This window comes from Enoplosus armatus, chromosome 13 (genome assembly GCF_043641665.1).
Source record: "Enoplosus armatus isolate fEnoArm2 chromosome 13, fEnoArm2.hap1, whole genome shotgun sequence".
Classification (NCBI taxonomy): domain Eukaryota; kingdom Metazoa; phylum Chordata; class Actinopteri; order Centrarchiformes; family Enoplosidae; genus Enoplosus; species Enoplosus armatus.
Window position 1 is genome coordinate 15,313,487 of NC_092192.1, and position 15,248 is coordinate 15,328,734.

The window sequence follows — 15,248 nt, forward strand, 5'->3', positions numbered from 1 at the left end:
GTCGACGACGAACGGCAGGAGGCTAACGTTAACGTTACAACTGACAGACAGCGAACATCGGTAAGTTATCTGTTTGGGCAGTAGACACGCGGTCGTTTCATTCCTTATGTGCAAATACAGGAAACGTTTACACTTAGATTCAAAACGTTTAACTTTACAAGTCACAAGTTAGGGCTAGTAGCCTGGTGTAGATGCTAACGTTAGTATAGAGCTTACTGTTGTGTGCCACTTACTACTTTTTGGATATGTTAACAACAAATACGATACACGCTGGAGAGCAAGTCTAACTGCCGTTTCACAAAAGTAACAAAACACATGGTAAACTTTGGCTTTACGCACATATATACTCAGTATTTTTATGCATGCCCCTTTGATATCTTATTTTAAACTATGAGCGGTTATTTTAATCATTTCTTCACACTGTAATACAAACGCCAAAACTGGCTTTTCAGTGGAGAACACGTAAGCAGGGGTCCTTAGCCTAGCAACCACTGCTGCGTTCCTGGCAACGGGATGAGAACGGAAAACAGTGACCTCATGTGAAGAGCCGACGGCGCCACACCCTGGATGATCCACTAAATTTAAAACATAAAATGATGTAGGCTACTGTATACTGTATATGCCTATGCTGGCTGGACCACCTTCTACACACCACATGTCTCTTTCAAAGCAGACTGCTTTCAAAGTGTCTGCTTCTCCCTCTCTCAATGTGTCTGCTCCAGTCGTAGAGGAAGTAGCCTATTATTCAGATCCTTTCAACAGAATGTCATGTAATGTAAGTAAAAGTACTGAATGTAAAAGCAGAATGACCCCATTTAGAGGGTTATCTCATCATTATCATACAGGCCTATACATTATGTGTTATTATTATGTATTATATGGGACTTTGTTGATCCCCACAGGGGAAAGTCACACGTTACAGCAAAACAAGAAACTGTGGTCCCAGTTCTTTTGTTGTCCACCAGATGTCGTACGCGATTGACGCAGAGAAACCGATCTGACCATGACATGAACACCGATCAAGAATCACAGCAGCGTGATATTCCTCTAAGAGAATTCAGCTGCAATATTATATTGACTTTTGTCATGTTCATCTTATTTTAATACCTCTGTAACATTCCTGCAGCCCGTTGATGTTACATTAAAGATGCAGTGTTTCCTTCTGAAGTAGTCTATAGGCCTAAAATGAGGGATGGAGGACATATTTCTGCTGATCTAGCGTGCTGCTCTTTTTGTGTTTATTAATTTCAACTTCGCGATGTGGCCAAAAGTGTCAACTCAGCAATGACTTCATGGGGTTCTGCAGATTATGGTCTCAGCGAACAATGCCCTGGAAGTAGATCTGATCATCCATCACGGTGTTTTGGGACATGATGTAGGCCTGCTGTTTGCTGAGTTTCAAGTGGCCGCAGAAAGTAGCTGAGACGCGCATCCAATGAGCGCCTCCAAAGACTGCCCCCCTCCAAAAGAGAGATTGAGTTTCCATATTTTTTACACATGACGAAAATGCATAAAGTCCACAGAAGGCAGGAGTCGACTCAGCACACACAGGTGGAGAATGGGAATGGGTCATGACCAGGAGGAGTTTGCACTGAGTGGACTCGTACGACCTGCATTGTTTTAGAGTCCTGCGCGTTGGATTATGCTCTTCATCCTGATCTGTGGCTCTCACCGCTTCCACTGACTTTGCAGATTCAATATCGTTTTGTTTTATCTGTGTGTGATTGCATTCTATATTGAATGCAAGCATCGTCATGTTTATCAGAACAACTTTTCTCCTCTACTTTGTGGTCTCACTCTCAAAACTTGTTCGTTGCATGGAAAGTGAACTTTGCTTCCCGATTAGATTGGATAACCACAACCATGACAGGAGGGATTTTGACAACGACGTGGATATCCTTAAAGGAAAGTGTGTCCTAAAAATACGAGCTTTCCAGCATGAATTCGTGATCGATTTACATCAGGACTCTAATTTCATTGCCCCTTCCATTTCTAACCAAGACGCATTCTGGCTCTCCAACACCGATGTCACCATTGACCTGAGCCGGTGTTTTTACTCCGGGTATGTGAATGGTGACCGCTATTCTTATGCTGCTTTCAGCCTCTGTAAGGGTTTACAAGGTGCATTTGGCTTCCAGGGCTGGGAATATTTTATCAGCCCGGTGGAAAATGACACCAGAAGCGCGGAAAGTGCGCACATCATCCGGCGCAGAACCAGCAACAACCTGAAGCCCAATTCAACCTCTAGGTGCGCAGTGGACAGCGACATAAGTCTCCAGCTTGCGCAATCGTTGGAGAAATACAAGCAACTACAACATTACAGCAATGTGACCGAAACGATGCTGAAGAGGATGGGGAGAACCAAAAGGTTCGCTTCAATCCCCAGGTACGTGGAGACGCTCGTGGTGGCGGACGAGTCCATGGCGCAGTTCCATGGAGATGACCTAAAACACTACCTCTTGACACTGATGTCAGTGGCAGCGAGGCTCTACAAACACCCCAGTATTCTCAACTCCATCAGCATCGTTGTTGTGAAGATCGTGATTATATCCGAGGAGGACAAAGGACCCAAGGTGTCCGGGAACGCGGCCATGACGCTGCGAAACTTTTGCACTTGGCAAAAAAAGATGAACAAAAACAACGACAAGCATCCAGAGTACTGGGACACAGCAATCCTTTTCACCAGACAGGTAAAATGCTTTATTTGAGTTCACACTACAGACACTGAGGTAACAGGGGAGACTGTTGTTGTTGTTTAGTAAGCGTAATTACGCACAGAAATGCGTAAATCTGATGATTATTCTCAGCAAATACACCGTTTTCATCTTAATATGTTCCAAAATACTGAGATGATGATAATGATACAAATGTTGATAGGGTCTTTTGTATGTATAGGTAAGGCATGTTTATGTTTGGTAAGACTTTGGTTAACCAGATGCTGAAGACTTTACATGACAGGCTTCCACCAAGCCACTCCTGCTGTGTCAGTTAAATGGTTTTCTCTCGAAACACACTCTCCACCTCCGGTGAACTCAGGCACTCAGTGAGTATCCAGTCCACCAATACCTTCACAGCTTTGACACTGAGGCTGGGTCACAGAGGAAATGACTTGAGCTGAACAGAGCAATAGTCTTGATTGCTCTTCATGGATCCTTAGAGGGTAGTTTTATTGACTTGGAACCCACCTCCGAGTTCTCTCTGCACTCCCAAATATTTGGCAGATGACACAGGGTCAGAGATGAAGTCATTGCTCACATTCATTGGTCTGTGTGTAACCCACTGATGACTCTGATGAACTGTCTGCCTTGTGGAAATGGGTCACTTTGATTTCCTTTTGACATTGAAGGCTTGGGATAAAGTTGACAAATCAACTCAGGAAGATAATGTTTGGATATTGTTCAGTCTGCAGTCAAAGGGTCAGCTGCAGATGCAATTACAGAGTTAAGAGTCAAACATAACATAATAAGGTGCTGAATTACCTTTGGCCAATGTCACTAACATGACACGACACATGATCGTATTAGACCTCAAACAAATGCTTGTTTTACCTGTAACTTTGCCTAGTTTAAGGACTGCTAGTGCCCTCAGGGATCCACTAGTCGGAAGTGTCTTGTTTCTCTCAGCCGTTCCCATTCTTCCTCCAGCTGTGGGTTTTCCAGCCCTACCCACCACCTTGCCTGCTCCTCATTAAACAGGCCCCTGAAGGGAGAGATGGAGGGAGGGGGGAGTGATGTAGGAGGGAGCGTGGAGGTGGGTGGGTGGTGGTGGGGTGGGGGGTTCCTATGTGCATGTCAGAGATGTCACATCCCTCCATGTTTCTGCCCCACCTGCTCACCTCAAGTCTGAAACAAGCTGCTCCAGAGGGGCAGTTCTGCACAGCTGCAGCCCGCCTGCACCGCAGCATCTTTACAACACATTCTTCACTCTGTCACACACTTCCTCTCTCATTCACTCTTTTTGCTGTAAGGCTCCTATGTCTGTACAGTATGCACTTCCTGTTTAGGTCATGGCACTTCAAAGATGGGCTGTAAAAGTATTTCACATACAAAATCTAGGGCGTCCCAGGTTTTGAGATCATAAGTTCCACATGCAGAGTTGATGTTACAAACTCTGTAGCTGGTTTAGATGACCCCATTTTAACTGCACTGGACCTGCCTACAGACAGTGAGTCATGGGGCTGTAATCTGCTATATAAAGCAGAAATACAGGCGTCAAGGGATTCAGTCACTGTTTGAGTTAACATTACATTGGACTGAATGAGTGACCAAAGCTGCTTTGATCAGAGGTTTGACTGTAACAAGTACTGTATTTCAGAAGCTGCTGCATTTACCAGGATTGGTCAAACAAAGGCCCTAACCCTTATGTGTGGAAAAACAGGTTCCTGCCAACGGAATTTTTTGCCTAAACTGTGCAAGAGAACTGAATAAATGCTGTTCACCAAACAAAATGTATATGTTTACACCTCATTTATCACCATTCATCAAACCAAGGTTCGGTTTAGGAACAACGGTAGGAACCTACAGCATATTTGCCTGTATTGACATTTCACTTTCCAAGCAACAAACAATAACCTTTCAGATTAATTTATGAATAAATATAACATTTAATCTATCAGAAGGAACTCTCCTTCATAAAGCAATATACAAGATTGTTTTGGGGCTTGCTAACATCATGTGCAACATCCAGGATCTCAACTTCCTGCAAAGTGCTAAGTGCTCCTGTATACTATACAAGTAACTCCAACGAATGTGATTTGTGAAATTACATGTAAAACTGCCAAGTCTTGTTTGTCAAGATCTGATTGACATGTTTGTAGCAAACCTTTTGCCATTCAGGCCTTTAGCACGCATACAGACAAACACACTCCTGCCAGACTCAATGTTCTTAGAGGATATTTTACACTTTAGCATCAGATCAACTGATAATAGAGCAAAGGTTGAAAATTCAGACAATAGTCCATCTTCTGTTGATTCCTGACTTGATGACTCAAATTAGTCAGTTTAGTCAGTGGTGTTGTTTTGGTTTACCATGGCCTTCAATGGGCATTTAAGGCACGTCCATTGTCTGCTGTTTACCAGCCCACAGTGTAATTTGTAGGTTTTATGAAGACCAACTCAGTGTTGTCCAGAGGCAACTGCGGTTGTCTTTAAACTCTATAGCCAGCATGATTGTTGTGTAAAGAATGTTTGCTCAGTTCATTAAATTACACAGAAAGTTCATTGTATGTGAACAGCCAGTCTCCCACAGACCAAATCTAACTGTAAATCTGACATATTTATGTTTCCCCTGGGAGAGAGGAGGGTGGTTGTACTTTAACTTGCAGCATGTTTGTCTTTACTTACATGATAGATAATGAGTTGAGAAATAAAGGAGTACACCCAAATATGTCCGGATGTCATAAAACTGTGTCTGTGATACTGCTGTATCAGACCTTTTTCCACTCCTTATAACCCAGAGTTTCAAAAGTATTAACTGAAACTCGGAGCAGCAACGTGGTGGTTATTGCACCCAAAACACAACAAACTGTGGTAGGCCAGATGGTAGTTAAATGCATTGAAATCTGCACAAAAAAGTAAATGGAAATATTTATTTGCTGAGATAACTTGCATATTGTTTTTAAATTGCAGAAACACAAAAAAATGCAAAGATAGATGACAGATGTGAGAAGTAGGTCATAGCAAAGAACAAACTCATTGACTCTGCTGTTCCTTCTCCCCTGTTCGTTCAGCAGTTTTTCGTTTTTGCTCATGAACTGCCCAAACGTTCAGATGTCGTCTGCACAAAGCACATCTGGACTTGTTTTGCAACGGCTAACAATTGTGGTTTTGTGGTTTATTCTAGGAATGATTTGTTATAGCATTCGAGGTCTTCACTTGGCACTGTGTTTTATGTGTACGTTCAGTGCAGCAGAGGAGTGTAGAGGCTGTGTGACATTGAACCAGTGCTGGGCTTTATCTGGCATAGCTGACCGCCGCTGGTTTTCTGTGTTTCAGGGAATGTAGAGACAGTGCCGTTTAGGAGCCAGGCAGATGGGCGAGTCTCTGTGGCGGTTACCGCCGAAGTTGTCCTGTGATTAGGAGGTTCAGCTCCAAATGGATGCTCGCTAAGATTGGGTTTTAAAACCTTGTGGTGGAGAAATAGGTCATCTGGAAACTCTGCTCTGGCATGGAAATGTTGTGATTGGGGACAGTTGTATTACCTCATAGAAGAAGGTGTGCTCTAAACACTGTTGCCCACTAAAAACACTTAAATACTGGTTGGTGGAAAGCCTTGCTTAACACCATTGAATCTTTGCCCAATCTCTAGAAAACAGCTTAAAGGATAATTCCAGGTTGTTACAAAGGCTACAAAAATTCCATATATACTGGAGTTCTTTAAATGCCATGTTCTGCTTCTCTACCTCTGACCCGCTCAGATGTACCAATGCAACACTTTGTTTTTTGTCCAGGACCTGTGTGGAGCCTCTACCTGTGACACTCTTGGCATGGCAGATGTTGGCACCATGTGCGACCCCAAGAGGAGCTGCTCTGTGATCGAAGACGACGGCCTCCCTTCAGCCTTCACCACTGCTCACGAGCTTGGTGAGCCCTGCCAATCGTCATCCAATACATATTAGTACTGTAATGTTTCCTGTTGTGTGAGTGCATGTGAACAATCGCAGCTGAAAGTGTCCGTGTGGTCATGAAAGGCATCTGACATCTCATTCCCCCTCGACAGGACACGTGTTCAACATGCCACACGACAATGTGAAGGCCTGTGAGGATGTGTTTGGGAAACTGCAGGACAACCACATGATGTCTCCCACTCTCATTCAGATCAACCGCACCAACCCCTGGTCCCCCTGCAGTGCTGCCATCATCACAGAATTCCTGGACAGCGGGCATGGTGAGTTTCCACGACCCCTGACCCCTGTGTTTGACTGCAAACAGCCGCATAGTGTGTTTGAAGAGGTGTGAAGCCAAAGTGAGGGCAGACACAAACTATTACCAAAGGAGAACTCCACTGAATTTACACATCAAAGTCTGTTTACAGGTCTTGGGGAAAACTACTGCATATGTGATAAAATTTGTTTAAAGCCTTTTGTGGCACCAGAGGGAGCTGCACAAAGTCTGATAAACTGCTTCAAGTGATGTCACTTGAGTCAGCGTCGGTTGGTGCTGAAGACTACAAGTTTGAAAATGAAAAAAATCTGGAGGTGTGGAGACCTTTGTAGTCCGCTCCTCATCCTTGCTTGAGGCTAGCCACTTGAGGCTACATTAGCCACTACTGGCATAACACACCTGCCTCTCTGACCGAACTGTCAGCAGTGGAGTTACATTGTGGGTAATGTAGACGCCAGGTTTTGACAAGGTAGAAAAAATGTGTGGAATAAAAAAGACGATATCTTTGTTTCTGCTGCATCGAGTTTGATACTTTTTCTTTTAAACTTTCCATCGTGACTCCGACAGGAGTGCAATGCTGTGGAGTAAGGGACCTTGGGCCCGCCTTAGGAGGGCACATACTCATTGTATTATTCACATAATCAGACCCTTGTCTGTTCACAGTTCTGTTTGTCACTAGATCAAGATATGACTTCCATGCAGTTGTTAAAGAGAGCAGGCTCTTTTTTCGACATTTTCTGGGTTTTACTCAATTTTTCTTTGTTGACAGCCTCTTCGTTTGCAATATGACTACAATCATTTAAGATAAATGCAAGCAAGAGCATGATTGAATTTCAGCGTCAGTCTATGCTTCAGATGTGACATCTGCCTAACCCCCTAAAGTACCATGCTAATAGAAAAGACCAGCAAAAGCCAAAAGGAATTTGATTTGGTTGGATGCAGATTGTTTGCCAAGCAGGCCAGACCACAGGACTTGGCCTTGGAGCAATGCTAAACGTTTGTTTTAAAACTGCCCCCACATCTGTCCCAAATTAGAGGGCTTGTTCTGGGGAGAGTCACCACAGTGGTTTGGACAGCGAGGTGTAACGGGCCAGTATTTCCCATGCAGGTTTACTCCAAATAGACAAACTCTTTTGCTTCTTTTTGTGTTCATTTTGGAGATGGTCTGAGAACAAAAGAACCCAAACTGTTCCAGAGCGACATTTTTGACTTGACAGGGAGTGATTTCTATCTAACAGTGTTGTAACTTGGTTTCTCGTGGCCGTCTGTCATAAATCTAGACTCTAAAAAAGCAGCGGAGAGAAGAAATAATCATGTTGCCACATGTTTGAGGCAGTTTTCATGCAGTGCTGCGCCCAAAATCATTTGTAACCTATAACACACACACACACACACACACACACACACACACACACAATACCAGCTATTGTTTTCGATGCTCTTTGGAGAGAGAGTAGGAAGGAAGAGGTGAGGTTCAGCTTATTCAGTGTAGAGTGACGTGTTTATATAATATTGTACTATCAGTTAATCAGAGCATTTCTTCTGCCAAATTTGCGGTGAAATGGGAAGTAACAAATTCGCCACCAGTTACAGCTCATTCACTCACTGCCTTATTATCTGTTGTGAATTTACCACAACACAAATGGCATAATAAACAGTTCAAAGTAAGTGAAGCCAGTTTTTCCCCAGTGCAAATGACTTGTTTTGGATGTGTAAATTCCCCATGAGGGTGAGAAGCTGGGAAGAGTGAAAACCTCCTCCTGGAAACCTTCTCATCCAGTGACGTTGATCTTTCATGTTTCCAAGCACCTGCTCGTCAAACTCTTCCTATTATTAGCCTATTCCTGGAAAGGTTTCTGTGTGCCATTTATTGTAAAAGCAGTCCATGCCTTTAACCTTTGCAGTGCTCCCTAACTGTGTGTCATTTTGGTAAAGAGTTTGAAGCTAAGATTTTAAGCTAAAATCTAAAAGTTTAAGATTATTCTAGTATAACTTCATCCCTGCATTCAACAAGGGTGGGATCAAACACAAGGTTGTGGGTTTTTGAGGAGAGTTTGAGGATGGGATAGGGGTGGGGGGTGGCTGTGTGTGGGGCGCTCATGCATGTTTGTGTGTATGTGTCTGTGTGTGGTATGTGACATACACTGCATGCACTGCATCAAGCTGTACTTTCACTTCAAAGAGCCCAAATCACAAGGGCAATGGCTGCTTACCGTCCCCAACCCACAATACCACCACCCACATCACACACGAGCATTTAATGAAAAGGACAGTGGAAATATTGATGTATAAGTATGGGATGCATTGTTTTTCATGATTTCATGATAATATTTTGGTGAACTGATCTTTAATAAATGGGTGTAAGTGCTCATAGCTGGTAAAGAAAAGCCATAAAACCAGAGATGACAGTTGGTATTGCGTCAGTGTGTTGCTCACTGAGTCTCTCTCTCTTCTAGGGGAATGTTTACTCGACCACCCTCAGAAACCGTTGGGCCTCCCTGACGTGATGCCAGGAGCATCCTACACCCTCGACCGCCAGTGTGAGCTCGCATTTGGAGAAGGCTCCAAGCCCTGTCCCTTCATGCAACCACCATGCAGCCGTCTGTGGTGCACAGGAAAATCCAATGGCCATTTGGTATGCATGACTCGGCACTTCCCCTGGGCGGATGGCACCCACTGTGGGGACGAACAGGTCTGCGACCGAGGGATCTGCTCGGACAAACAAATCCAAAATGTGAAGGTAAGGCTCACACAAGGACTGCTGTTGATGTCAACATATACTGTACCTGGGCTAAGGAGGATCTTTGTTGTTGTGCTTCCTGTAATATGCCGCTGGTTTGTGTATTTCCAGGTGGACGGCCGCTGGGGTAAGTGGGGCCTGTTCGGTTCCTGCTCACGCACATGTGGAGGCGGCGTCCAACTGTCTAAAAGGGAGTGTAACAACCCAATTCCGTCAAACGGGGGTAAATACTGCCAAGGAGTTCGGGTCAAATACCGCTCCTGCAACCTGAACCGCTGCCCTGACATAGGTACGAGTCATTCAAAACAGGCAACTATGTCCAATGACATATTTCCCCCTAGAGCATTCCCACCTCTCACCTTCTGCCCCCCCCCCCCCCCCCCCCCGTGTAGGTAAGACTTATCGTGAGGAGCAGTGTGAGACCAGCGGCCACAATTTCAACAGTAACCGCATCGCCCCCTCTGTGGTCTGGGTACCCAAGTACTCTGGGGTGTCTTCCGATGACAGGTGTAAACTCATCTGCAGGGCTAACGGCACAGGATACTTCTACGTCCTGGCACCCAAGGTAAAAATGATATGACTGGTGATCTAGAAAAAAAAGTCTGAATGAATTAGGGTTAGATTTTGAGATATGAGGCCAAGACAGGTTGATAACAATGAGTCCATGTGGGAGAACGTGAATATATGTCAGCCAGCTGCCTCGGGTCTAAGTCTAAGAGTGAAGGAAGGAATGAAGGGGAGGAGGAGTACAGCTTAGCTCTTTCAGATAGCAGGGTGTGGAGTGAGATTTAGCAGCAGTGAGAGACAGTTCACACTTCACTCCATCATACCGGTTTAGGAGGAGTAGATAAGAGCACTCAGGGGACACGTAGCTCTGAATCACACAGCAGCTGGATGTTTTAACCACAGAGTTGTGACTTTGAATCAAACATGAGTTAAAGAAGTTTAGTTTAAAACTTGAGCTGGACTTTGGTTCATTTGGTGTCGGCTATAAGGTATGATACATCTTTGGATGTAAAATGTCTGTGTCAGGGTGATCACAACTGCATTAAGTGAACTTATCAGTCACATGTTTGCAGACAGACTAGCAGCAAGGCTGACCAGGTTGACAGCCTCCCTTCAGATATTATGTGCAATCAGATTAATTATGATTAAGTATTTCAATAACCTGGAATAAAGACATTAAGCAGAGTTAACTCACAGGGACTGTTTGTTTGTTGGATGCTCTGTTGTGTATATGAAAAACTAACCTTAAAGTGGGTTTGTATATTCCAGGTTGTGGACGGGACTCCGTGCTCCCCAGACTCCACAGGAGTGTGTGTCCAAGGGAAGTGCATTAAGGCTGGCTGTGATGGAAAAATCGGCTCCACCAAGAAGTTTGATAAGTGTGGAATCTGCGGAGGGGATAACAAGGGCTGCAAGAAGGTGTCGGGACTCTTCACAAAGCCTGTGTGAGTAAAACCACATCGTCATGGGATAGCTTTTAGAGAATATTGCTTACGTCATTCTTTCCGTCATAAGCTCTCATTGACTGTAATATGTTTTGGCACGCAGGCATGGCTACAACTTTGTGGTCATGTTGCCAGTGGGTGCAGCCAACATAGACGTCCGTCAGCGAGGCTACAAGGGAATGATGAGTGATGACAACTACTTGGCTGTGAAGAACACTGAGGGTCATTACCTGCTCAATGGGAACTATGTGGTGTCAGCTGGGGAGAGGGACATCATTGTAAAGAGCAGCCTGCTGCGTTACAGCGGCACATCTGGCCTCTCAGAGACCCTGCAGGCCGTGAAGCCCTTGGGAGAAGCCCTGACTGTGGAGGTGCTGTGTGCCGGCCAGATGACGCCTCCTCGCATCCGCTACTCCTTTTACCTCGCCCGTCAGACCAAGGAGGACAAGACTCTGAAGAAGGAGGGGCGTGTGAACTCCCATAACAGTGTCCTAGCTGAGGACAGTGTCAAGGAGAAGGGAGACACCCTGAAGAAGTCTTATAGCAAGGAGGATCCCACTCTTGGGAAATGGATATCCACAGGTTGGGACGAGTGCTCAGTGACCTGTGGCAGCGGTATCCAGAGGAGGATGGTGCAGTGTCTGAGACCGGACGGAAAGCCAGGGTTGGATTGTGATCCTTCACAAAGACCCTCAGCCACCAGGGTTTGTGGAGACCCATGTCCTGAGTGGCATATTGGGCAGTGGTCGCCTTGCTCCAGAACCTGTGGGAAGGGCTTCAAGAGACGACCATTGCACTGCAAAACCCAAACTGGGCTTCTGCTCCTAAGGGACCACTGCACTGGCTTACGCAAGCCACAGGAGCTGGACTTCTGTAACCTAAGGCCTTGCTAGTGACTAAAACCTAGAAACTACAAATCTTTGTTATGTTTTAAATGGACTGAATTGAATCAACCTGCAAGTATCACACACACACACACACACACACACACACACACACACACACACGCACACACACATCGTGTATGTCAGGTGCAGATTTTTTCCACCTGCATCATGGGACACTTGCTTGGAAGAACAACAAGAATATTGGAAGGGGAGTGAAAGCTGCAGGATGAATGCTGGAAGATATTTTTCACTGCCATCTCTTGGCTGACTTCAAAAGACATTATCCAGGTCTCACTCTGATGGCAGAAATAACATAATAGAAGGTCAAATAACATGTAGTCGAATCCCTTGTACTCTGTAGACACAGAATGCCCATTTGCAAGCAATCAATCTAGTTTACCGTGTGAGTCTGGAGCCTATTTCATCTCATAATATTTGAACTGTGCAGGTTTCAAAGTTTTAGTTTGGTTGTCCAGAAAATGACTCACTCATTTTTCAAAAAGCAAATGTACCAGCATTGAAATGCAAAACGTTTTACCAAATGGACTAAAATGTAATGCCTGTGTTACTGCACAACACTTCACATAGAGAGGGACAATCCATTTCATGATTAACATTACGTGTGACCTTCATCGGCCGCAGGTTTTTTTTTCCAGGTAATCTTTTAAAATCTTGGAATTGATTCAGAAATGAAAATGAAAAGATCATTTGTGGTCATACAGGTGTAGCCTTCTTTTAACATACTTGCTGTGCTTGGTTGGTTAACAGCTATAGCAAGTGAAGGCTGATACAACATTGGATAGATTTCTACAGTAAAAACCACAGTGTCATTTTTAACATGCTTTACTCCTAAAACTTTCACAGAGACAGACGATAACGATGCAGCCAGCGTTTCTGCTTCAAAACTAGGAAGGAATAAACTGTCCTGTAGACACTGATTTTCTGCAGACCTCGCTCAGCACCGGTCACGGAGACAGTTTAAACACGAATCTGAAGTCACACTTTCATGACAGACTGAACAAAGCAGGGCAAGAAACAATGGCTAGGGGTTTGCTCCCTGTCAGCTGGTGTTGCCGCCAGTTCAGCGATTTCATCAGGCTGCATCCAACATTGCACTACTCATCTGAGATATGGGCTTACCCACAAACACAAGCATACTCACATGCACACACACACACACGTGTTCAATTCCCGCCTCATGTGTGCATGTTTGATTGCTTCCTTCATTACCTTTATCACTTGACCACAACAATTGTCTTCTCAGTTCATAGTGTTCAGCCACGTTAAGTCATGCCTGTCTGGCACAGATACCACAGATAATTTATTATCAATGAAACGATAAAGCGGAGAGGGGAAGAAAAACTGGCAGACCCTCTGTTGTGTTGTACAGAAAGTGTGTGCTGGATCTCCTTGTTCACGGCCCCACAGCCTGAGCCAAGCTGTTCTTTCTACACACTTGATGAAATCCTGTAATCCATTATATTCTTGTTTTGTTTCTTAAAGGGGCCACATTGTCCAGTCCATCATCCAACTACAGGATGGATCCTGTGTTAATTGGATTATCATTTTTATTTTTTTATTTTTTTTATCAGCTTTTGCACTTTGTACAGCAAAAGAAACCTATGACCTACATGGGCTGCATTGTATACTATGTATACATTTATTCAGCTCTGTGCAAAAAAATAATGTAAATAGTTTTTTAATCTTTTTTTTACACAGGCATTTGTAAGTGTCTTTGACTTCAGTATATTTATTCCAAAAATAAAGCCATTAATGAAAAGTTAAAACTAATACTGCATTTTCTTTTCCTGTTCTGGTCCTGGTCACCCCAGCATTTAAAACAGCAAGCATTTGCTATAAAATCAATGAATTCCAATGCAATTTCCGTGATTAGTAGATTCACTCGTGTTTGAGGTAAATCCACGCAAATGTTTGAACTTGACCATGGAAGTCGCATCTTTGACTAATAGCAAGCCATCCCGATGGGACTCCCTAAAAACTTGGTATTTCACCTGGATGGGTGTGGTTTTGCTGGATGTAGCAATGCATGCTTCGGCCTGGTAGTGCCTGGTAATCCGCACCATCAGTTAAAACTGAAGAGGCCTTGTGGATGAGAGCCTGAAACCTAAAGCAAGTCCAGTTGTCCTTGACTTAGTACTTTTAGATTCATATCAACCTTCATTTGACTGCTGAGAGACAAGTATCAAAGTCTTTTTCACATACACATTTGAGATGTTCTGACATTGTGCATTTCAGTCCTTACAAATCAAGCATTTCCGAGCCCTTAAAGTATAAGAAAGCCACATTTGTCCATAAGCTTCTCTAAAAATGTTGAGCATTTGTTATGCTGGAATGCTAAAAACACAATAAAGCCTTTATTCAGTTAAAGTCAAGCAAAGTTTCCCCCCAGAATGTATAACACTGCCAGAGGGAGAAAAATGACAGAACCCATGCTGAGCAAACTCATAACAAAGATCAGCATTAAAATTAAACAGAAGAAAGAGAGGAAGCAGGTGAAGTGTGGACTCTGAAACATGTGCCAGTACATATGCCCGAGTTCTCTGCTTCCTCTCTGTGAAATATCCAAATGAATTACCGGCGCTCACATCTGCAGCTACAGTATATGAATGGGTGAGATGGGTGGCCGGCACGCCTTGGAGCAGTTCACTGCAGCCTGTAAACTCCACTTTGCCGTGCGTTTGTTTCACGGTCAACATTTCAGACATGCAACTACAGATATTTTCCACTGGTTGATGTGGACTCATTCTGCCTGTCTGTGTCTATGACCAGTCCAAGAATGCAGCTGTGAGCTGTGAGAAGGTGGAAATTTTGAATTGTGCGATTTTGATGACTTATGCGTGTCTGAGGATTTTGAGAAAAGGGTCAGAGTCTAACATGGGAGGTCTCGTCTCAGACATTTTTTAAACTTTTTGGGAAGGAAGTGATATGTCAAAATAGACTGAATAGTCTGACCTACATAAGAGCAGATAGAGGAAAAGCTGGAGGAGAGCCAATGGAAATATTTATTTGTTCCCCTAGTTGCCTCTTGTCTGAGTTTATAGTCATATCTAGTTGCAGGTTTGATGGCTTTAATTGAGGAAGACTCCTTATCAAAAAGAATGTTTGGCTTCACCAGCTTCTCTCAAGTGAAGTTTTTGATTTGGAAAAATAAATAGGCTCATAGGGAGGCCCATGTTACATTTGAACTTAATACCAAGGATTAGTGATCTCACTCTCTAAAACATGAATTCTCCAATGTAAGAAGAGGAGGGAGGGTGAACGGGCAGAG

The 15,248-nt window shown here is 44.0% G+C and overlaps 1 protein-coding gene across 1 annotated transcript; it reads left to right on the forward strand.

Moving 5' to 3' along the window:
* Positions 1 to 1,754: 1,754 nt before the first annotated feature.
* LOC139295075 (A disintegrin and metalloproteinase with thrombospondin motifs 15-like) lies at positions 1,755 to 11,965 on the forward strand. The gene is made up of 8 exons (XM_070917155.1): positions 1,755 to 2,690; positions 6,449 to 6,581; positions 6,718 to 6,885; positions 9,338 to 9,621; positions 9,733 to 9,910; positions 10,014 to 10,186; positions 10,897 to 11,072; positions 11,176 to 11,965. Exons 1-8 carry the CDS (start codon positions 1,755 to 1,757, stop codon positions 11,963 to 11,965), a joined length of 2,838 nt encoding a protein of 945 aa, XP_070773256.1.
* The last annotated feature ends 3,283 nt before the right edge of the window (positions 11,966 to 15,248 follow it).